This window comes from Dipodomys merriami, unplaced genomic scaffold, assembly GCF_024711535.1.
Source record: "Dipodomys merriami isolate MVZ:Mamm:240054 unplaced genomic scaffold, mDipMer1.0.p SCAF_20, whole genome shotgun sequence".
Lineage (NCBI taxonomy): Eukaryota > Metazoa > Chordata > Mammalia > Rodentia > Heteromyidae > Dipodomys > Dipodomys merriami.
This window is the reverse complement of record NW_027203382.1, coordinates 21,228,092-21,251,940: the sequence shown is the minus strand read 5'-3', so window position 1 is coordinate 21,251,940 and position 23,849 is coordinate 21,228,092. Positions and strand designations below refer to the sequence as shown.

Here is a 23,849-nt window from a genome sequence, read left to right as displayed (position 1 = left end):
TGTACATCTCATTGTTGCAATGGGTCCTGTATCCCTATTTAAACAGTTTAAACAATTTGTTTTTTCCCTTCCCCTCCACAAATTATACCAACATCAAATACAGTGAAAATAGGGGTTATAGCATGGGGAAGAGGGGAACTCTACTGCATTGTTGGTGGGAGTGTAAACTTGTTCAACCACTTTGGAAAGTAGTATGGAGGTTCCTCAAAAGACTCTACATAGAGCTCCCCTATGACCCAGCAATACCACTTTTGGGCATTTACCTGAATGATCACAAACAAGACCATACTAAAGCTACCAGCACAACCATGTTTATTGCAGCATTATTCACCATAGCTAAAGTATGGAACCAAACCAGATGTCCCTCAGTAGATGAATGGATGAAGAAAAATATGGTATATATACACAATGGAATTCTGTGCCTCCATCAGAAAGAATGACATTGCCTCATTTGTTAGGAAATGGAAAGACTTGGAAAAAATTAAGTGGTTTTAACTTTTATTTATTTATTTTTGTCGGTTGTGTGGTTTGAACTCTGGGCCTGGGCACTGTCCCTCAGCTGTTCAGCTCTAGGCAAGCTCTCTACCACTTGTACCACAGCGCCACTTATGGTTTTCCGAATGGTTTATTAGAGATCAGAGTCTCACGGGAAGGAGGAAGTAGCAATGCTCAATAGGAAGTGTACTCATTACTCATGTAACTAAAACCCCTCTGTACAGTATTTTTACAATTAAAAAAACATAAAAAAGAAGAAAAAACAGTCTCATTGGCTTTCCTGCCAGGGCTGGCTTTGAACTGCAATCCTCAGAGCTCAGCCTCCTGAGTAGCTAGGATTACAGGTCTGAGCCATCGGTTCCCAGCTTAAATTTTGTTCTTAATATCCCATTTTGAATTAAGCTTGGACTGATAAACAATATATTTTGGTAAACATGTTCTACATTTGTGATAAAAATTCAACTATTTTTTGTGCTTTATATAGATGAATAGATCGAATATTAAAGATTGTGTGTGTGCACATATGTGTACATGTACCAGTCTTGAACTTGGGGTCTAGGCTCTGTCCCTGAGTTTTTGCTCAAGGGTAGCATGCTGCCACTTGAATAATAGCTCCACTTCTTGTCTTTTTGGTGGTTAGAGGTAAGATTCTAATGGACTTTTCTGCTCAGGATGGTGTTGACATGTGATCCTTAGATCTCAGCTTCCTGAGTAGCTAGAATTACAGGCATGAACCATCAGTGCCTGGCAATGATTTTTTTTTTTCCTGGTGCTGGGACTTGAAATCCAGACCTAGGCACAGTCCCTGAGCTTCTTTTGCTCAAGGCCAGCATTCTACCACTTAAAACACAGCTCCACTTCTGGCTTTTTGGTAATTTATTGGAGATATGGCTCAAACTTTCCTGCCCGGGCTGGCTTTGAACCAACATCCTCAGCTCTCAGCCTTCTGAATAGCTTGCTAGGATTAAAGATGTGAGCCACCAGTGCTCAGCAATAAAGATCTTTTTAATAAAATCTTAGTCTCCCAGATTGCCTCTACAGTGATTTCCACTGCCTATTACCAGAACTGTTGTGTGGTTCCCTTACTCATACTGGTTTTGGTCTTTGTGACCAGTAGAATATGGTAGAAGAGTATATGATAAGACTTCGCTGTCCATCTTTAGTCCATTTGTCTTTCTTTCCCCTCTGTCTCATCTTCTCTTGGCTAAATAACTGAGGGAAACTAGCTAGCTGCCAAGTGTAGGCAGCTACATAGAGGACCTGAAGCTTTCCACCAACAGCACATGCACACCTTCAGGAGGCCCTGCTTCTCACTCTAAGAAGATAACCAATTACCTTTTGTAAGATAATAAATGTTTTAAACTTAAGATTTTGGTCATTTGTCACATGTAGCAACTGATATTCTATAATACACATATTAATTTTGAGCAGCTTTTAAGTAAAAATTGCTAATGGTTTTGACAAAATTAGACAATTCATTTATGGACTCCATGCCACCATTCATAGGTGCTAAGTATAGAGAATGAATTTAGCAGTTAATTTGCCCTGCAGTAGCAAAGATGCAATTGTGGAAAACTTCTGTTTCTGAAAACTGCCTACCTGGATATTTAGGTCTATGCTCCCACTGAAAACAACAGAAGATGATTAGAGTCGTCATAAAACAAAGATTTTAAGAGAATAAGGAATGTCCAGTCCAACATTAAAAGTGAACATGAGCTATATTGTAACAACCATATAAAGGATAACAAAAATCAGCTCAGGCCTCACATAGTGGGGTTAATCTAACAAGAGATCCTATTATCACTTTTAGAATGAGGAGAAACCTATCAAAAATAAAAGCCAAGTTTAAAGTTGCATAAGTCACACAAATAATCTTATGCATTGCATTAAGATACATCAAACCTGATGCCTTCAGGTTCCAGGAACATAAAATTTTGTTTTGCCAGTCCTTGGGCTTGAAATCTGGGCCTGGGTGCTGTCCCTGAGCTTTTGCTCAAGGCTTGCATTCTACCAGTTGGGCCACATCTCCATTTCCTGCTTGTTCTGAGTAGTGTATTGTAGATAAATCTCATGGACTTTCCTGCCCTGGCTGGCTTTGGCCCACGATCCTCTGATCTCAGCTTCCTGAGTAGCTAGGATTATAGGCCACAGCCACTGACATATAGCCTAAAATTAAGTCTTTTCCATAAAAAATTCCATGTAGGATTCAAGTCCTTTTTTGAATACAGCATCTACTAACACAGAAAAAAACATTTTGCTAGATTCCAAAAAGAATAAAACTCATATACATAGGCATTCACTTTATGGTTTCTGAATTTTAAATTTAGATTTGGAAATTCATGCAAAAAATGGCAAATTACAAAAATACTGTTGTTGCTTGTGATGAGCTGAGCCCAAACAGCCCTTCTGGCTCAGGAGCAGCAGTCACTGGAGTTGCCTCTCAGTGACTATTCCTTCCAGTAGTAGCCATTGTCTGCCAACATTGTACCTTCACCACCACTGCTGCTGAGCCTTCTCAGGTTCTTGTGCAGGATGAGGGAAGATTGTGTGAAGAACTTAACTCAGAAAAATAAATTGAAGGCCTCTGCTCTCTTTCCATCCTCTTCCCCAGGAGATATCTCTGTGTTTGCGTGTGTCACTGTCTCAGTGGCTTTGAGGTTAGGGGTTCTTACACCATTGCTGTCTTCTGGTTTTCCCTTTAGGTATTTTTGGAAGGTGACACGTTATTGGTTGTGTCCTACAATATCCTGATGAGTTATTAATTCCTAACCAGTTTCTTTCTGCAAATCCCTCCCTCCCCCTCCCCAGGGTCATAGGAAGGCTATCAAAACTAGAAGAGGCTAGGATAAGGAGCTAGAGGCAAGATATTTGAAGCACTCTTTTGTGTCTGATTTCAGCCTACTAGGCCAAGATGCTGACCAAGGGTCTTGGGTCCTAACTGATTTACTTTCAATGCTGCAATGATCTTCAAAATTAATTCTGAATGCTACTCATCATTATATCCTCCTGCATCTGGTCTCAAATGAAAAGTAAGTGCTAATTGGGTTAAGGTGGGCCTCTTTGTCCAAGACTATGTCATAATCACATTTTACTTTTAAATCACCACCACACCCCATTTTTTCTTAGGTGGTCACGTGTAATCACAGGCACAGGGTGACTTTTTTTTTTTCTGTCCGTCATGGTTCTTGAATTCAGGGCCTGGGCACTGTTCCTGAGCTCTTCTCCTCAAGGCTAGTGCTCTACCACTTGAGCCACAGCTCCACTTCTGGTTTTCTGGTGGTTAATTGGAGATAAGTCTCATGGACTTTGCTTCCCAGGCTGGCTTTGAACCACAACCCTTAGATCTCAGCCTCTTGAGTAGATAGGATTACAAGCGTGAGCCACCAGCGTTGGGGGTCAGAGGGTGATTCTTGAGATGTGGAATTCATTGACAACCATGTGTCAATCATTCCCTGTGGGCTGGCCTTGGGGAAGAACTTAACCCTTCAGGTTCCTGAAACCTTGATAAAAGTTGGCCAGATATAAAAGTGATGGTCCTACTCAACCTCTCTTGAGACAACCCATTGTCACTTCTGACAGTGCCTTTCTGTATGAACTTCACTTTTTTTTTTTCTTGGTCGGTGGTGGGGCTTGAAGCACTGTCCCTGCGCTCTTCAGATCAAGGTAAGCGCTCTACTGCTTGAACCACAGCCCCACTTCCAATTTTCTAGTGCTTTATTGGAGATAAGAGTCTCACGGACTTTCCTGCCCGGGCTGGCTTTGAACCGCGATCCTCAGATCTCAGCCTCCTGAGTAGCATGAGCCACCGGCGCCCGGCATTGAACTTTACAATTCTTAATAAACTCAGGTTTTGCTCTAGATTTGGTGTGTTGCCTGAAATCTCAAGAATACAAAGCTGCCTTGACTTCTGGTACCACTAAGGCCCTCAAATTTAAGGAAGAGAGAACAAAGTTCAGTATTTTTATGCAGCAACACTCTATTCTTGGGAGCACTGATGATTTCATGGCGTTAGCGTATGAGTAGGATTAAAAAGAAAATATACCCAACTTTGGAAACCCATTCTTCACACTAGCCACTTCATCTTCCCCTAAGGTGGCAAAGCTAGAAGCTCCGGTGGTACTTCAGGTGCTGTGCGCGTGCGCAAAGCTCTGCGCGTGCGCACTCCTCCTCACAGGCGCGCCCGCGAGGCACAGGCCTGCAGCCTGCCCGTAGTGGAGTCAGATTTCCACCCCTCCCGTGAAGCGCCTGCGCGGACGGCGGGCGTCCGTCACCATGACAACATCGGCTGGGGGCCCAGGTACTCCTCTCTCCTTGACGTCGCTCCGGGCGGTCTCCGCCGTTGCCCGCGGCGTGGGCTTCCGGGCGGCGGCCTCCCCGGGACACGTTTCGGGCCTCAGTACCCGGGTGGGCGCTGTCGGGGATTCGCCCGGCGGAAGAGCGCCGCTCCGTCCCCGCGGAGCCCCGGTGGCTGGGGATGGACCCCGTCCGCGCCCGGCGCGCGGCGCGGAGGCTGGCTCCGGGAGGAGGTTTAGGGAAGAGCATTTAGCGGGCGCGGGACGCTGGCAAGATGGTTGCCTTTGGAGGACTCGCTTGAAATGGAAGGGCGGGGACGCCTGTGTAATCGGTGGCACGGTGGGTCGCTGGGGTCGGTGGGAGGCGGAGCCTGGAGGCGCCGGGCCGGCCGCGTGCGCTCGCTGCGGGCTCCACCGAGGTGCTCAGGCCTTCGCTGGGGTCGGACCTCTGCCGTCGGAGGCAGTCCGCGGCCTGCAACTCCTCCCAAAATCAGCCGGCCTGGTGACACTTCTTTTTCAGGGTAGCTGTGTTCCCAGACGTATGAGCATTTTCTAAAGTTCTTCGCTTTGAAGAAAGTAAGGACCGAAGTATGTTTGTACCCTGCATCTTTAAAAAGAAAAATCATATCCTCGGTGCTACAAGAGCTTTTAAATAGACATAATTTCAAATGACTGATTTTATTTTATTTTTAACTTTGTGTCCGTCATGGGGGCTGATCTCCGCCTGGGCGCTGCCCCTCAGCTCTTCAGATCAAGGCTAGCGCTCTACCACGGAAGACACAGAGCCACTTCCAGCTTTTATCTGCTTATGTGATACTGAGGATTCGAACCCAGGGCCTCATGCATGCGAGGCAAGCGCTCTACCACTGAGCCACCTTCCCAGCCCTAAATTTTTTTATCCTACAAAAATAAAAATGTGTTCTGAACACATAATAAACACAAAAGGCACATTAGGATGTATGATGAAAACTTCCTTCCCATCAACCGATTAATTCCAAGCTTAGGTCAATTAAAGTGTCAGAGCATGCTTAAGGTAGGCTAGAATAGGCTATGACATTGGGTATTAAATGTATTCTTATTGGGCATAAACTGTAGGCCTGGGTGCTGTCCCTCAGCTCTTCAGTTCAAGGTGAGCTCTCTACCAGTTGAGCCACAGCGCCACTTTGTTTTCTGTGGTTAATTGGAGATAAGAGTCTCACGGACGTTCCTGCCTGGGCTGGCTTTGAACCGCAATCCTCAGATCTCAGCCTCCGGAGTAGCTAGGATTACAAGCGTGAGCCACTGGCGCCCGGCTAAATGTATTCTTTTTTTTTTTTTTTTTACTGTCCCTCCCCTTTCCCCCTCTAAATGTATTCTTGTATTTCCAATTTATAATATGTTCATCTGGACATGTGTCTATTCTCAGACGCAAGGAGCATCTTGTACATAGTTATGGCTGAGTACATACAATGTAGCAATTCACCTATTTAAAGAATTAGTAGATCTGGGAATGGTGGCTTCCACCTATAATCTTAGCTACATGGAAGATGTAGGTAGGAAGATCATGATTTTTCTAGTTTCCTATGAAAACATACATACCTTAATTTTAGACTTTGTAAGATAGAAACTTCTGTTTTAACTACCCAATGTCAAGGTAGCATGAAAATAAGTCCCCCAGAGAGGTATGAATAGGTGCAGCACAGATATAGAGTCCTAAGTCATTAGGATTTGATACCTACTCCTTTCTCAGCCTCTCCAGCCATCTTCCCTGCCCCCTTTTATGGTGCCAGTCCTAGGGCTTGAACTAAGGACCTTGATATTTTGTGCTCAAGGTTTGTGCTCTGCTACTTGAACCACAGCTCTGCTTCTGGCTTTTTGGTGGTTTGGAGGTAAGAGTCCCACAGATTTTTCCTGCCTGGGCAGACTTCAAACTGCGATCCTCAGATCCCAGCCTCCTGAGTAGCTAGCTTTACAGGAATGAGCCACTGGTGCCATCTCTCTCTCCCTTTTGTGATGGGGCCTTGCTTTGTAGCCCAGGCAGGCCTCAAAATTACAATCCTCTGGTGCCAAATTCTGAGGGCTGGGTGTAAGGTGTATACCACCACAGCTGGCTCCATTTAGTGTATCACAGTGAATACTGTGATTTCATTATTTTCTTATTGGACATGTTGGCCATAAATTGCCATTTAAGTTTGTAAGGCCATGACTGTTTGATGTGCTGAATAGGGCCAGTGTCTGAGGTGAATGCTTGGGGACAATGGGGTCCCCAGCCAACTCTTTATTCAGAGTGGTTGCTACATCCCATGTGTATTGGTTAGAAGTTGTCTTTATTTGCCCCTCTCTTCTCCAATCAAATACTGCTTTGCACAATATTTCATTGGCAGTTTCTAATATCTGTTGTTTAACAGTTAATGAAGGGCATAATCTTATGCATGAGATACTTGAAGTCACTTGGAAGGCAATTAATAAATGGTTGAATAAATAAGCAGAGTTAGAGAGATGATGAAAATATGGTGTATTTTAAGTAGTTGACAGATAGAATTAACTACATTTCTACATGCTATATAAGTCTATAAATACTATCTCAAGAGTTCACTTAACCACTCATGAATATTTCCAAGAGTCATAATCTGAAGAGAATATGCAGCAGAATGTTCATTGGAACTTCAGATGGAGGAAACAAATTGTACAAAACTAACAAGTTTCAAGCATAACTTTGGCTTTATATTCTTATTTTTATTTATAGGTCTGGGATATGATGTGAAATTTCTGAAGTTTCAACCCTTGAAGATCTATTTCTTGCCATTTTAATTTTCTTCCTGCATCCTTTTTTATGCTTCAGATGTTCAGACCATCTTGAATATCTACTGATTATTACATTATGTAACATATGATATCTTTATATTTATTATATACTTGCAGCATCATAATATATGTTGTCTTCAAGTGTTTGTATTTTTCCCAGTATAACTACTTTGTTAATATCCCTTACCATCTTCTATTCCTTTTTATTAGAGACATACTGTTTTAGCCCAGCAATCCTTCCTGTAGGCATAGACTCAAAGGAAATAAAATCACTACCTTGTAAAGATATCTCAAGAGCATTATTCATAATAGCCAATGTATGGAAACAAGCTAGTTATCTGATGGCCGATTTTTAAGTAAAGATGTGTTGTCCACACACACACAGATACACACAAAGAAGAATATTATTCATCCCAAAAATGACTCTTATTAATAGCCACAAGTGCATGAGCCTTGAGGGAACTGTTAGTCTAAGTGAAAGAGCTACACAGGAAAGAAGGAAATACTGTGTGATGTTATATAGAGAATTTAAAAGAGAATTCAAGTATACAGAAATAGAGAACAAAACTTTAGTTGGATATGTGTGGAGAATATATGTCAGAGGATATAAAGTGGCAAATCTGTCAAACACATCTGTAGATCTAACATATAACAAGAGGATTATGGGTAATAAATTGTAATACATATAGAATGTTAATTTGCCTCATATAGTAACCTTTTATCTATCAATATACGTCTCACCACATCATGCCTACATTTGTTTAATTTTGCTTCAAAATTTTTTGCTCCATTGAAAGTACCAGTCTTTCTCATGTAAATAAATCCTGTTATTTTAGGATCATGGAGTGAAAATGTACTGGAATATTTTCTGAGAAATAACCAGATTACAACAGAAGATGGCGCTGAGATTGTCTGGTATCATGCTGCTAATCACAAGGCACAAATGTATGAGGCCTTGAGAAGTAAGTTGCTTGCTTTCACTTATCTTGGAGCTAACACAAGTAATAATTTCATCCCTGTCTACTAAGTTAGCTGTTTTATTTCTCAGAGGCTGTTACTGGAATCTTCAAACCACCTCAGTAGCCAAAAAGCCCTTGTACAAGCTGACCTGTTTCTCCAAGTTCACCTGTTATCACCTTCCTATGCTTCTGAAATTCTGAAGAGTTAATTATTTAGCTTACTCCTTTCTTATTATGTACTATAGTTAAAAGAAGTCTTCGCACTTTCAGCTTTCCCCTGGATACCTCCTTCTCTTAAGTCCACAAATTCATCTGGGAGAAGACTGTCTTCTCCTAGTTGCTACAGATGACAGTGTTGCCAGGTTTTACTGCTGCATAAAACAAGTTGTATATTCTCATACTTCAAATAAGAGTTTCCACACTGCTCTTCCCACTTCCATGACTAGCTCTTTCCTTGCCTTTGTAGCCCTCACTAGGTTTCAAAGCCAATGATGCATTGTTCCTATTTTTTTGTGAGGGCAACACTTGACTTCCAGATGTTTCCTTCTGTTTATATATCTCAAACTTACAACTTAAAATAGCATTGTGTACTATGTCTCATGATAGTGTGGGTCAACTGACTGGTTCCTTTGCAGGTGGTGTAGATGTAGACCAGAGTCTTTATAGAGCTGCAGTCAATGGGGAGCTCAGCTGGAGCTAGAAATCCTATTGTCAAAGAATATGTGCTTATAAACAGAGATATGAGTTTTCAATATACACTTCAGCCATAAGTAATACATAACTACAGCTTCAAATTTGAGAGTTGAGAAGAAAAAATAATGATTCATTATTTCCAGAAGACTTCCGCAAATCTTAGTAAGTCTACCCTCACATACTCATTTTGCTCAGTACTGGAACATGTACATAAGTCTGACAACAGTTTATGCACTCTGTAACTTAGGCAGTGTTTAGCTTCTGGGCACCTGTTAATTCATCTGAAAAAAAGTAAGGACAACATATAGGGCTTAGTATAGTACCTGGCATGTAGTCATTCCTCACCATTAGCTTTCTTTCCTTCCTTTTCCATTCCTCATTATGTACAGGGCATGGCATTTCCTGTGTTTCTGCTTGTTGTTTTATTAGCACTAACTGAAGGTTTTCCATTCGGACAGGCTGTGCTCACATGATAGAGGCTGATGTCCTTCTTCCAGGCGACGAGTCAGAGCATGGTCAGCCAATCATGGCCCACCCTCCTGAAATAAGTAGTGATAACACTTTGCAGGAGTGGCTGGCAGAGGTTATGAAAAGCAATAAAGGCATCAAGCTGGATTTCAAGAGGTATTTATACAAACATGTGTTTGGTTGTTTCAGAAAACTTTGAGAAAAAAATTAATAGTCACACATACCCATGCCTGTGTATTTTTGTACTTAATTCAAACTGCTAGTTGAATTATAGGCTTTAATATGTTCCAGGAATGGACCTGATGCTCGCTGAGATATATATGCTAAGATTGTTTCTTGGAACCTTTAGAGGCTACAATTAATTTTTATAAAGGAATTAGTCACAAGTGATCTGTGTGATAACAGAGTGGTAACTTAAAAAAAAAAATGCTTCTTTTGGGCTGGGAAGGTGGCTCAGTGGTAGAGCGCTTGCCTTGCATGCCTGAAGCCCTGGGTTCAATTCCTCAGCACCACATAAGCATAAAAGAAAAAAGCTGGAAGTGGCGCTGTGGTTCAAGTGGTAGAGCACTAGCCTTGAGCTGAAGAGCTGAGGGACAGCGCCCAGGCCCAGAGGTCAAGCCCCACGACTGGATCCCCCCCAAAAAATGCTTCTTTTGTTGAAAAGCAATCTGTGAGGGGGAGAGTTGGGAGAACATTATTGAAGCAGTTAATATGATTTATTATATGATTTATTATATTTGTAAATAGAATTATGTAGAGTTTTTCAGTAACTAAAGTGTTCTTTAAAATATTGTTTTGGAAGTATTGATAGTGAAGTGTGACTAAATGTCATTTCCTTACTCATAAATGAAAATTATTTATAACTTGTATTTATAAGAAATACCAGGAAAGCTCACGATAAGCTTCATGAAGGCTGCCACTATTGAAATTCAGAATTGATGCTAAACCTACCTCATCTCTGAATCATATTTTAAATTTGAATTAACTCAAGAAAGTAATAAGGATTTAGAATCCTTATAGATTTAGTAAAGTAGTCCAGCCATTTGCTGTAGGACAAGCTGTGTCAGTAAGCCTCGTTGTTGGTGAATGAGGGTATACAGAATCTTGAGTATACAGCAGTTCGTATTGATGGGGACTTGTGAGTTAAAGAACTGGCTTAAAATTATGAAGATTTTCCAGTGGCATCTGATTCAACTGTTTTATTGACAAAGAAACTTACTACCAAAGACAATAGCTAAGCTTTGCTGACTAAACTAGCACCAGATCCTACGATTTTGGAAATATTTATTCCACCATGAAGTAGAGCATTTCATCAGTAGTAATTGGCAATTTCAAGTTTTAGACCTCCTTGCCTTTTTAAGAGCTCAATTTTTCTTGTTTACTGTTTCCCCTTAAATTGTTCCCTGGGATGTTTCCTTTGGCTCCCCACAGATTAGCTTGTTTATTCTTAAATGCTAGCAGCTACCACAAAAGAGCCAGGCTATTAAAAAAATTAATCCTATTATTTGAAGGGGAATGACCAAAACAGCTGTAAGAACATGTATTATTTGTCAGACCATCTTCTAAGAACATCACATGGGTTTTTCATTTAATCTGCCTAACAACCCAGGATGTAGGTCATTGTTGTTATCCTCCTTTTCCACATAGGGAAATGGAGGCAGAGGGGGTCAGGTAGGCTGCTGGAGGTCGTATGGTTAGTAATGGAGAGCTTCAACCTGGCTGGAGAGTGTAAGGGGAAGGAAGCTAAATAATATTCTAATCAAAATTTAGTTCTGAAGCTTGAATTCAGGACCTGGCTGCTGTCCTTGAGCTCTTTTGCTCAAGGCTAGTGCTCTACCACTTCAGCCACAACTTCACCTCTGAACTTCTGATATTCATTTTTTTGGGGAGGTGGGGAGTGGTTTGTTGGAGATAAAGAGTATCACAGACTTTCCTACCCACTCTGGTTTTTAACTTTAATCCTGAGATCTGAGCCTCTGGAGTAGCTAGGTTTACAGGTAAGCCACCCATGCCTGGCTAATGTGTGGTATTTAAATTTTTTATCTGGAGTTTTGGCAAGGAATTACTTTTCCATAATAAGTAATTTAAGTGACTTATTACAATTTTGAATATGATTTTTATTCTTTCATCCTAATTTCTAAATGAAATTCATAAGAAAGCGTGCTATTTTGGTCATTGTAGCTTTATAATGCTCTTTGAAGTCAGATAGTGTGATGCCTCCAGCTTTGCCCTTTTTGCTCAGGATTACAGGCTATTCTGGATTTTCTCTGTTCCATATGACTTGACATGAGAAATGACACACCTTATTTGGAGTTTACAAGCCCAGATTTAGGGCTTATTAATCTTCCATTTCAGGAGCAGAAGAGTAGAAGAAGGAAATATACCACATAGGAGCAGAGTGACAATGAGAAGCTAAGAACTAGAGCCTGGCTTCTCTGGTTTTAGTGTAGTACTTTATGGGATTGTTGATTTGACTTTGGAAGGTACACAAAAGGAGTAGAAAGAAGGACAAAAGCCCTGTTAGACATGTCCCGTCTTGAAAAAGCGGAGGACCATGAGGGGGGCTGCTCATTCTCCCGAAGTCATCCTCATGATTCTTAGTCTTCCACCACAGATGAGCTACTAACTGTTTTACACTAGCCTAGTGAGGAGCTTCCGAACTTCTACTGGGTCTATAAGTAATGGCACTATTCATAGATCTGTAGAACTTTTGCATTCCTTTCATGAATAATAAGTAGAAATCAATATTTTGAAATATAGTGTAGGTTAGCTTTTTCCTCTGCTATGATCCTTGATTTTATTTGTCAAATATTTTTGTATTATGCTATTATCATGAATTTGAGAACATCAACACCAGTGGTCTAAAAGCCCTTTTACTGTGAGAATGTTTTGTTAACAGCCAACTGTTTTTAGTCTGGCAGCTGTGGAGCCATCCATGATGCTGCTGGAAAAGGTGAAGAGATACCTGAAGTGTCCTGTGTGGATTAATGCTGATATTCTTCCGGGTCCAAATGGGAGTAGCAAGGTAGTAGATGCGAAACCATTTATAGACACCGTGACATCCTTCTTTCCAGATGTGACATTTTCCCTTGGTTGGACAACAGGCTGGCATCCTGAAAAAGTCAATGAAGGTGATTGATCATTCTAATGTGTTTAAAGTTAGTCAAATTAAAATATCCTCCAGTTATAAAAATAGTACCTTTAATACAAAGCCAATAAAAAAAACAAACCCCTTCCAACAAAATCTAAGAGTCTAGTGCTGAGAAAGTCCTGACCCTTCATGTATGGGTTTGACCCTTCTTTCACAATGGCACTGTGCTCATTGGTTTCACTCTCTTCATCTATCACCAAATGGAAATACTTGGTTGAAAAGTCTAGATTTACTGAAGTGAAGTTGCCTCTTTACATATTTTGAACAAGTCCTGAGTTGCTCTTGTGTTGTTGTTGAACCGTTGAACCATTTTAGTGCCTTCTTCACCCTCTCCCCCAATTACACTGTGAAGCAGACTCTATATTTTAGATAATGGATGCAAAAACTTTTCAGAAGTAAGAGTAATTGAAGAGCAAAAGTTCTGCCCTTTAGATATTAGAGGCACCTCCTTACGTTTCTTTGATTGGACAAGACATTGGGAAGCCCAGAGACACTTCTGGGGCTAGATTTGTTCTTTGCATTCGCATCCTGCTACAGGTAGACATGATCGGCTTCTTATTACACTCCCTTGGCTCATGTTTGTATTTTCTTTGCAAATCCTTAGGCAGTGATGTCTAGGTTAAACAGCCAGTAAACAACTCAGTGCCCTAGAACATTAGTTCACATGGTAAAAGTAATAAAGTAGATAGCATTTGGAATCTACACAGGTTTTATCTATGGGCTTCAGCGCACTCTTTTTTTTCTGCTTGAGGGCCTGGGTCCTGTCCCTGAGCTTTTGTGTTCAAGGCCAGAGCTCTACCACTTAAGCCACATTTCTACCTCTGGCATTTTGGTGGTTAAGTGGAGATAAGAGTCTTTCAGACATTCCTATCTGAGCTGTGATCCTCAGATCTCAGCTTTCTGTGTAGGTAGGATTATTGATGTGAGCTAGTCATTTTTAAATTAATTGGCTATTGCTTTGTATTATCATTATGTGTGTATGGGGGTGCTGAGGATTGAATTTATTGCCCTATTACTGAGTTGTTTCCTCAGGTCCAGATATAACGGCTTCATGTTCAGCATGAGGTTCGAGTAACTGCCACCTAGTGGGTAATGACACAGATTGTGACTTTCTTAGCCAATAATTGATACAATTGAGAGAAAAAAAACTATCCTAACTCAATTAAAAATTTCTAATCATTTAGGTTTTTATTATTTTCATTGAGGTAATACGTAATTTAAAATGCTGAAGAGTAGCACTGTTTGAAAAGAAATGTACTTACTTACATAACTGTAACCCCTCTGTACATCACCTTACAGTAAAATAAAATTTTAAAAAATGCTTGAAGAAAATAAACTGAAAAGTATTTAGTACCTCTCTTGTGATTATAAACTCTATCTTGTCCCTATGTAGTCTAACAAGGGCTCTCCCCCAGGTTTGCACCTAGTAAACCATGTCTGGAACCAGAGTGTGCTCAAGTTCTTTTCCATCACTGTGCTTTATCCTGTTCTACTTCTTATGCTAAAGATTGTTAAAAAGGGTATGTATAGCTTTCTAACCATAGTATAGTTTCTGTTAGCGATCACTTCTTCTAGTATTCTAGTATTCTGTAATTTTGAAAACTTAAAGAAAAAAACATTTCCTTTTTATTTACCAGAAATTTACCTACTAAATTGAGATATTCACTGAGGATTTCTGCAAATCCTCCTTTACCTTCCAAGACTTTTTTTTTTTTTTGAGAACATACTGTACAGAGGGGTTACAATTACATGGGCAGGATAATGAGTACATTTCTTACCAAGCATTGCAGCCTCCTCCTTTGGTTTACCCTTCACCTCCCTTCCCAGCCTCCCCCCTCCCCCCCACTCAATCATACCCCCCTCCCCCCCCACCGACATTGTAAAGCTGGTTTTGACATGACATTTTGTACTTCTCATTGTTGCAACAGGTCTACCTGAATCCTTAAACGACTTGTTTGTCCCCATCTCCTCCACATGTTATACTGACATCAAATATAGTGAAAGCGGGGGTTACACTGTGGGGGAGGGACATACAAAGCAACAAAGAAATAATCTTATAAATGTGTTAGAAACACATGCATGAAAGAAATGAAAACATTAAAATACATATTTAAGGATTCGTTTTCCTAACATCACATTATCTGACCTTTTCCGCTTGACTCATACCTATACTAGATATTGCAAATAAGGGAAACCATGGGACCTATGTTTCTTTGGGCCTGGCTTACTTCACTTAATATAATTTTTTCCAAGCCTTTCCATTTCCTAACAAATGGGGCAATGCCATTCTTTCTGATGGAGGCATAGAATTCCATTGTGTATATATACCACATTTTCTTGATCCATTCATCTACTGAGGGGCATCTGGGTTGGTTTCATATCTTAGCTATGGTAAATAATGCTGCAATAAACATAGTTGTGCTGGTAGCTTTAGTGTGGTCTTTTTTGTAAATATTAGGGTAAATGCCCAAAAGTGGGATTGCTGGGTCATAGGGGAGTTCTATGTGAAGTCTTTTGAGGAACCTCCATACTGCTTTCCAAAGTGGTTGAACAAGTTTACATTCCCACCAACAATGAAGTAAGGTTCCTTTCTGTCCACATCCCCTCCAGCATCTGTTGTTGTTAGAGTTCTTGATTTTTGCTGTTCTAACTCCTTCCAAGACTTTTTACAACCCACTTTTGGTAGAGATTAGGGCGATACAAAATGAAACAGTTTTAGATGCTATTTATACACAACCAGTGCATTTTCTAGAATATCCCAACAAGATTTATAAAGTCAGTTTTACTTCTACTTCTACTATACATAAAATCTGTAAGTGATTTGGACTAGCCACAAAGAAAATTGAATTGAAGTCAGTTATCACTTAAACAGCTAATAAATACCTAGTAATCACTTTTTCTTGGAAAAGTTAACTAACACAAATAGAAAAATCTCCATTCATAGAGCATATTAATGATACAGAATGACCTAAGAGATGACACATACCTTAGAATCTTTCAATAAAAATACTATCATATTTTTTTGTTTGAGAGATTAAAAGTTATTTATTTATTTTTGGTGCTGATACTAGAACTGGGCATTTTCACTCCCTGTTGGAGCTCTGCTGCTTGAACCACACCCCCACATAGCATTTTGCTAGTTATTTGGAGATAGAGTCTCTCAGACTTTTCTTCCCAGGCTGGCTTTGAACCTTGGTCCTCAGATTGCTGCCTCTTGAGTATCTAGTATTACAGACATACGCCATTGATGCCTGACTTTGTGGGTTTTTCTTTTCTTTTCTTCTCTTTCTGTCTCTATATACTTAAGAAAAAGATCTTAGGGCTGGGAAGGTGGCTCAGTGGTAGAGCGCTTGCCTTGCATGCCTGAGGCCCTGGGTTCGATTCCTCAGCACCACATAAGCAAAAAGAAAAAACCCAGAAGTGGCGCTGTGGCTCAAGTGGTAGAGCGCTAGCTTTGAGCTGAAGAGCTGAGGGACAGTGCCCAGGCCCAGAGTTCAGGCCCCATGACCGGACCCCCAAAAAAAAAAAAAGAAAAGAAAAAGATCTTAGCGATGAAGTAAATTAAAATTGTTTCAAGTATGCTTTTTTTTACTTGAGAGATTAGTAAAACTTCCTTGGATTTTGTTTTCTATTTTTTGTTTTGTGCTGGAGATTGAACCCAAGCCTGACATATTTTAAGCTCATGTTCTATCATTGAGCTACACCTCTATGCCCTTAAAACCTCTTTAATGTTATAAGTTGTTGTGCTCTAGATTAATGTGGTATTTTTATTTATTTATTTATATTTTTGTTGGTCGTGGGGCTTAATCTCTGGGCTTAGGCGCTGTCAGCTCAAGGCGAGCTCTCTACCACTTGAGCCACAGCACCACTTCCGGTTTACTAGTGGCTTATTGGAGATAAGAGTCTCACAGACTTTCCTGCTCATGCAGCCTTTGAACCACAATCCTCAGATCTCAGCCTCCTGTGTAGCTAGCATTACAGGTGTGAGCCATTGGCGCCCAGCTATTTTTTTTGTTTTTGTTATTTTTGTCGGTCGTGGGGCTTGAACTCTGGGTCTAGGCATTGTCCCTCAGCTCTTCAGTTCAAGGCTAGCACTCTACCATTTGAGCCACAGCGCCACTCCTGGTTTTCTGGTAGGACTCACAGACTTCCTGCTCAGGTGGGCTTTGAACCTTGATGCTCAGATCTCAGCTTCCTGAGTAGCTAGGATTACAGGTGTGTGCCATTGGCGCCCGGCGATATGGTTTTTATATACATTTCCCACTACAGATATTTTCTTGGATAACCAAGTATGGGAGTGTGATTCTTCACAGAAAAATCACAAGTTTGAGGCTATTTGAGCTACATATTAAGAACCCTGTCTCTTAAATTTAAAACCTAAAACCTTATTTGGTTGGGTTGGAGATATGACTTGGAGTTAGGTAATTTGTTTGCCTTGAGTAAGACCCTAGGTACCTCTATCCTACCACACAATTAAAAAAATGTTCACTTGTATTGTGATATTTCAATTTACTCTGACTCCAAATGGAAAAACTTATAAATTATTCATTTACCTGTAAATTTACAATAGATTTATCTATTTGAGCTAATTGATTTTTTATTTAATTGACTTCTAAGATTTTAATTAGAAATCTTCATTTTTTTTCTCTTTCATTTCAGGGTACAGTTGGACAATGGTGAAAGAGATGGAATATATATGCAGTGGACTCAATCAGCCCGTAACATTCCCTGTCAGGGCAGCATTAGTCAGGCAGTCCTGTTCTCAGTTACTTTGGCTATTAACGAAATCAAACAGGTATGTATTAGTTTAACAAGGTAAAGTGTGCAAGTGAGTATGTGTGAGAATCAACTGAGCTTGAAAATCATAGGACAGTGTGTATGAGAAGAAAAGGAAATGGAAAAGGTTGTGTATATGCACAGATTTCCCCAGCAGATGGAAGCGCTGTGGACTTTCTCTTAACAGCTAGTCTTTTAACCTGTTTCATACAAAAGGTTGTATATGAAATAGATGCTCCCTCAGTGCTATCATCTTGCTTTATTATTACACAGTCACAAACTGTTAAAAGAGGATAAATTAGTTTCTCTCTTAATTCATTTCATTTCAGAAATCTTTTTCATACAAAGTTTTATTAAAATTCCCTTTTTTCTTTCTCTTTTCCTTCTTGGATGGATCTCTATATTGCATATATTGGGTGTATTAATCCTCGAAAGTTTGTTCACAATGTTTCCTTGTTTTTTATCCCCTTTTTTTTCTTTTCTAAGTATACAATTTCACATAAACTCTTTGAGTTTATGGAGTATTTTTTCTGCTTGAGTCTGTTGCTCATTGTTGTATTTTTCATGACATTATATTCTTTAGTTCCAGGATTTCTGTTGGGTTCTTATTTTATGATTTGTCTCTATTGTATTTCTTTTTTTTATTTTTTCTTTTTTTTGGGGGTCCGGTTGTGGGGCCTGAACTCTGGGCCTGGGCGCTGTTCCCCAGCTCTTCAGCTCAAGGCTAGCGCTCTACCACTTGAGCCACAGCACCACTTCTGATTTTTTCTTTTTGCTTATGTGGTGCTGAGGAATCGAACCCAGGGCCTCATGCATGCAAGGCAAGTGCTCTACCACTGAGCCACCTTCCCAGCCCCTCTATTGTATTTCTAATTTTGTTCATATGTTGATTTCCTGATTTCATTCTCTTATAGCTTCCTGAGCATCTTTTAGAACAGTGTTTTTACATTCACAGATATATCATAGTTTTTTCATTTCTTCTAGGTTGTTTAGAACAGAATTATTGTGAGCAGAGCACTGGTTGCTCATGCCTGTAATCCTACCTACTCAGGAGGTTGAGAGCCAGAGATCAAAGCCAACCCAGGTAGAAAAGTCCATGATACTCTCCAAAATAACCAGCAAAGAAGTGTGGCTCAAGTGACAAAGCCACTAGCTGAGCAAAGTTAGGCCAGTATGATACCCTGAATTTAGAAAACTGTAAGAAGAATAGCAGTAACAGTAGCAGCAGGAGGAAGAGGAGAAGGAGGAGGAAGAAGTGGAGGAGGGGAAAGGGAAGAAGGTGGAGGAAAGAAGAAAGGAAGGAAGGAAGGCAGGCAGGCAAATAAGGAAGGAAGGAAGGAAAGAAGGAAGGAAGGAAGGAAGGAAATTACTGAGTTCCTTTGATAGAGTTATATTGTCAAATTTCAACTCTACTGAGCATTTTAGATGGAAAGACCTTCCCGAGTCAAACTGTATCAAGATTCTGTGGCTCTTCCATAACTGTTCTCTGGATGCACATACTTTACCCATCTTATTTCTTCTTTTGTGCTTTCTCTTAAGCTTGGACAGCCAGTCTGGAAACCTCCTATTTATTTTCCTTCCTGTAGTGCTCTAAAGCAGTGAAGCATATTTTCCAAATTCAGAAGAATCAATCTGGCTGTTTGTGCTCATGCATGATCTGCAGAGGCTTGAGTGTGCCATTTGTGAGGATGCCATGGACGAGGGCGTCACAGAGTACTGGTTGTAATCATGGGCCTGTAGAGCATCCACAGGTATCCATCCTCCAAGGCTTGTAAGCAGAGATCTTGGAAGTCTGTGACATGATTAACGGGAACTCCCCCACTTCATTGAGTTCCATGGATTTATTGCTTTGAGCCCTCACCTCTTCTTCCTCCTAGTTGCCCTCAGGCTTGATCAGATTCCCTCAGTATCCTGGGTAAGCTGAATATGAATCAGATTTCTTGACCATCATCCCACAAGTTTAGGGAAACTGAGAATTCATTATGTTTCTACTTTCCCACATGGGAAAAATCAGATGGCAAGGAGGTCTCTTTGGACCCTAACTGAATTACACTGGGAGAATGGGGTGTGGATAAGGTGAAACTGTTCTTTTTCACCCTTCTCCAGTGTCTCCTTAATACTTTTTTCCATGGGTCATTGCCCAAAATCAATGTTTCTCTAGGAGGATGAGAGCTGAAAACTATAATGTGTGCTCGCGTAACTCATTGAAGATGACAGTTGTGCCCACATCTAGCTTCATGTAGAGTTGGGGAATGTAGTTTCTATTTTGTATGACATTTATGTCTAGAAAAGAATTCAGAGGTTTATTAAGTAAAAAGGAGAATGGATATTGAACAAAGCTGCCAGTTTCTGTCACACAGTTACATATACTGTTATTTAAATAAGAAATTGGTTCCAAAACCCAAAAGAATAAAGGATCATGCTGTGAAAAATCCTTTCTTCCATCTTCCTGACCAATCTTGCTAACCACAGTTGTCAGTTTCTTGTTATTTTATTTATTTATTTATTTTTTGGTCAGTTGTGGGGCTTGAACTCTGGGCTTGGGCGCTGTCCCTGCGCTCTTCAGCTCAAGGCGAGCGCTTTACCACTTGAGCTACAGCACCACTTCCTGTTTTCTAGTGGTTTATTGGAGATAAGAGTCTCACAGCCTTTCCTGCCCAGGCTGGCTTTGAACCATTATCCTCAGATCTCAGTCTCCTGAGTAGCTAGGATTGCAGGCATGAGCCACCGGTGCCCAGCTAACAGTTGTCAGTTTCTTATTAACCTGTTATTAGCTTCTTTGTAAATATAAGTGGATATGTAAATATAGATTCTTATTTTCCCTCCTTGTAAAACAAAATATCCATTGTATACAGCTAGCTTATTAAGGTAAGAGGACAGAAGAAGGGAGGGAGAAGAGAGGTTGTGCTGGAGCAGGGATACCTCCTGAGGTGTTGTTTTGTGTTTTGGTTAACTGACTTATACTTGATGATAATTTATATAACTTATGTATGTTTTTTGGACAGTAAGAAGCTTTAAAATGTAGGTAGATAATTTATTTGAATGAACATAATTTAAGATACTCTTTAGCAATTTTGTTTTTTCATTTTTATTTAAGTTCAGTGGGGGGGGGAATATGAAATGAGGCAAGCTAACACTGGAAAGCTCTTCTTTTAACCACGATGATCATATCTGTGTCTTTTTATAAGTCTTGTCACCATGGTGCCCAGATAAATTAATAGATTCCATTCTAGCATGAAATATAGGCTTCAAAGAGAATTTTCACTTTTCCTTTCCTCTATGATCTGTGTGGTAGTTTAAAATTATTTCTGGTTTGTCATATAATACTGCTGTGGCAAAATCCAAAGTACTTTCCTTTGTTATATATCGAAAATGGTGTAACTGTTCATGAGGGCAGGAACATGTCAGTGTAACAAGACCATATGCCCAATTACACAGCTATTTCTTATGGGTAGTAGAAGAAATGCTTTGGGGATTACCTCCTCCCTTCCTCCAAATTATGACAAATTTATGGGGAAAATAAATATGAAACTACTTAGGGCTTTGCTTTTCCATAGACTCTAATGTAACCATATGACTGAAAGAAATTATTATTATTGTTGTTGTTGTTGTTGTTTTACTAGTCCTGGGGCTTGAACTCAGGGCCTGGGTGCTGTCCCTGAAGCTCTTTTGCTCAAGTCTAAGACTCCGCCACTTGAGCCACAGCTCCACTGCTGGCTTTTTAGTAGTTAATTGGAGATAAGAATCTCATGTATTTTCCTGCCTGGCTGGCTTTGTAGCTGAGATTACAGGTGTGAGCCACCAGGACCTGGCTAAGAAATGAATATAGGGTAGAAATGACATTTTGATTACAGTATTCGTAAATCCATAAAATGTTGCATATGTTATTGTTCTTTTTTTTGGGGGGGGTCTGGTCGTGGGGCCTGAACTCTGGGCCTGGGCGCTGTCCCTCAGCTCTTCAGCTCAAGGCTAGCGCTCTACCACTTGAGCCACAGTGCCACTTCCGGCTTTTTTCTTATGTGGTGCTGAGGAATCAAACCCAGGGCCTCAATCATGCAAGGCAAGCGCTCTACCACTGAGCCACCTTCCCAGCCCTATGTTATTGTTCTTTAACTTCAGAAATGGTTGTAAATTTATTCTTTCTAATATTCTTAATAACATCCCTTGATGTGTTATCATCTCATACAAAAATCTCCCAAAGAGATAGCAGGGCCATCATAAGTGACTATGGATGTTGACAATGGTAGTGATATTCTGGTCCCTTCACATTCTGCTGTTAATGCTTTCCCCTCCTACAGACTACTGAATAAACCCAGGTTACAGCTCTCATTTTTTTGTGTATGTGCCTCCTGGAGCTTGAACTTGGCCTGAGCACTGTCCCTGAGCTCTTTTGCTCAAGGCTAGTGCTGTAGCACTTGAGCCTCAACTCTACTTCCAGCTTATTGATTGTTAATTGGAGATAAGAGTCCACAGACTTGCTTTCCTGGGTTGGTTTCTAACTGCAATCCTCAGATCTCAGCCTCCAGAGTAGCTAGGATTATAGGTGTGAGCCAATTGGGCCCAGTAACAGCTGTATTTTTTTAATCTTTTTTTTTTTTTTTTAAATCAGTCCTGAGGCTTGAACTTTGAACCTGGGCATTGTCCCTGAGCTCTTCAGCTCAAAGTGAGTGTCTACCACTTGAGCCACAGCACCACTTCCGGTTTTCTGGTGGTTAATTGGAGATAAGAGTCTCATGGACTTTCCTGCCCAGTGTGGCTTTGAACTGCAGTCCGCAGATCTCAGCCTCTTGAGTAGCTAGGATTACGGGCATGAGCCACCAGTGCCTAGCTTAACAGCTGTAATTTTGACATTAGGTAACACAGTCCCTTCAGTTCCTTTTTCCAAAATTTGACATATTTTTATTTATTTATTTATTTTTTGTGTTACTAGTCTGAGTTTCTAAAAGCCATATAAGGACTGGGATATAGCTCAGTGGCAAAGCACTTGCCTAGCAAGTGCAATGTCCTGGATTCAGTCCCCAGTACCCAAACAGAAAAGATATACACACACACACACACACACACACACACACATACACACACACACACACACACACACACATATACATACACATGTATATATGTATATATCTGTGTATATATATGTATATGTATATTTGGCTTTTCATATATATATATATATATATATATATATATATATATATATATATATATATATATATATATATATATGCAGTTTAAAAACCCAAACAACAAAAAAATAAAAGCCATGTAGTATTTCTGTAATTCAAATATAGTTGTTATGCAATTTTGACAAACACCGGTGTTAAATTTTTTAAATCTCTAGTCTCTTTGTTGTTGATGAAGGAATGAAACAGGAAAGTATAGTTATACTATTGCTAATTAACTTAAGTTTGTGTATGTTTGGTATAGAAACAAATATGTATTTTTAGACTTAGTAGAATCACTTGCCATTGTTTCTTACCAAAAAAAAAAAGGCTTTTAACTACATAGTTCTCTTATTTTAATACAGGTACAGCCTGACTATTTGGACTGGAAAAACTGATAACTATCCCATTGAAGATTTGCTTTACATTAGAGAACACTTTAATAAAAATCAAGTTTTCTATGACATTTTGGAACCACAAAATCAAGAATTTAAACAAGCCATTGGAATCAAAGTTAATTTCTGAGAAAATTTGTCTACATTACTTCCTGTTATCATATCCATCTGTGCTTTATTTTTGCAGTTATTTGACAAAGGTGAAAGGGACAATTACATTTTAGTATTTTAACAGCTGCCATAAAATCATTTTTTTTAGTTACAGTAAAAATACTTAACTTGGGTATAATGTTGCATGTTTGTAATTCCAGCATTTGGAAGGCTGGGGCAGATGGCTATATAGTGAAGGTTTGTCTTAAAAGAACAACAACAACAAAACCTCTATGAGTTTTCTCCTAATGACCATGCATTAATTTTGTGAAGAGACCGGAATAAATAAATTGCAATTTGGTGATATTTGACCCTCTATTCTTTTTTTTTTTTTTACCCTCTATTCTTTAACCCTAAATAGTTTTTTGTTTGTTTGTTTTCGCTGGTCCCAAGGCTTGAACTCTGGGCCTGGGTTCCTCCCTGAGCTTCTTTTGCTCAAGGCTAGCATTCTATCATTTGAACCACAACCCCACTTCTAGCTTTTAATCATTTATTGGAGATATGAGTCACATGGACCT

General features: G+C 40.0%; 1 protein-coding gene across 4 annotated transcripts; it reads left to right on the top strand.

Moving 5' to 3' along the window:
- The first annotated feature begins 4,662 nt into the window (after nt 1–4,662).
- LOC138832923 (protein FAM151B) lies at nt 4,663–23,635 on the top strand. Of its 4 annotated transcripts, none has more exons than XM_070031180.1 (7): nt 4,663–4,792; nt 8,408–8,533; nt 9,682–9,847; nt 12,605–12,822; nt 14,258–14,362; nt 17,502–17,637; nt 23,152–23,635. In XM_070031180.1, exons 1-7 carry the CDS (start codon nt 4,768–4,770, stop codon nt 23,309–23,311), a joined length of 936 nt encoding a protein of 311 aa, XP_069887281.1. In that variant the 5' UTR covers nt 4,663–4,767; the 3' UTR covers nt 23,312–23,635. The 4 variants fall into 4 exon arrangements, with proteins under 4 accessions (XP_069887281.1, XP_069887283.1, XP_069887280.1 ...); XM_070031179.1 differs by lacking the exon at nt 4,663–4,792 and adding an exon at nt 4,828–5,127; XM_070031182.1 differs by lacking the exon at nt 14,258–14,362.
- Nucleotides 23,636–23,849: the final 214 nt, after the last annotated feature.

Excerpts from the sequence above, each read along its gene's own strand:
- LOC138832923 (XM_070031179.1), top strand. The coding sequence starts at position 5,091 with ATGGAAGGGCGGGGACGCCTGTGTAATCGGTGGCACG. Across the intron at positions 9,848-12,604 it reads ATCAAGCTGGATTTCAAGAG|TCTGGCAGCTGTGGAGCCAT; the intron begins GTATTTATACAA and ends AACTGTTTTTAG. Across the intron at positions 17,638-23,151 it reads CTATTAACGAAATCAAACAG|GTACAGCCTGACTATTTGGA; the intron begins GTATGTATTAGT and ends ATTTTAATACAG.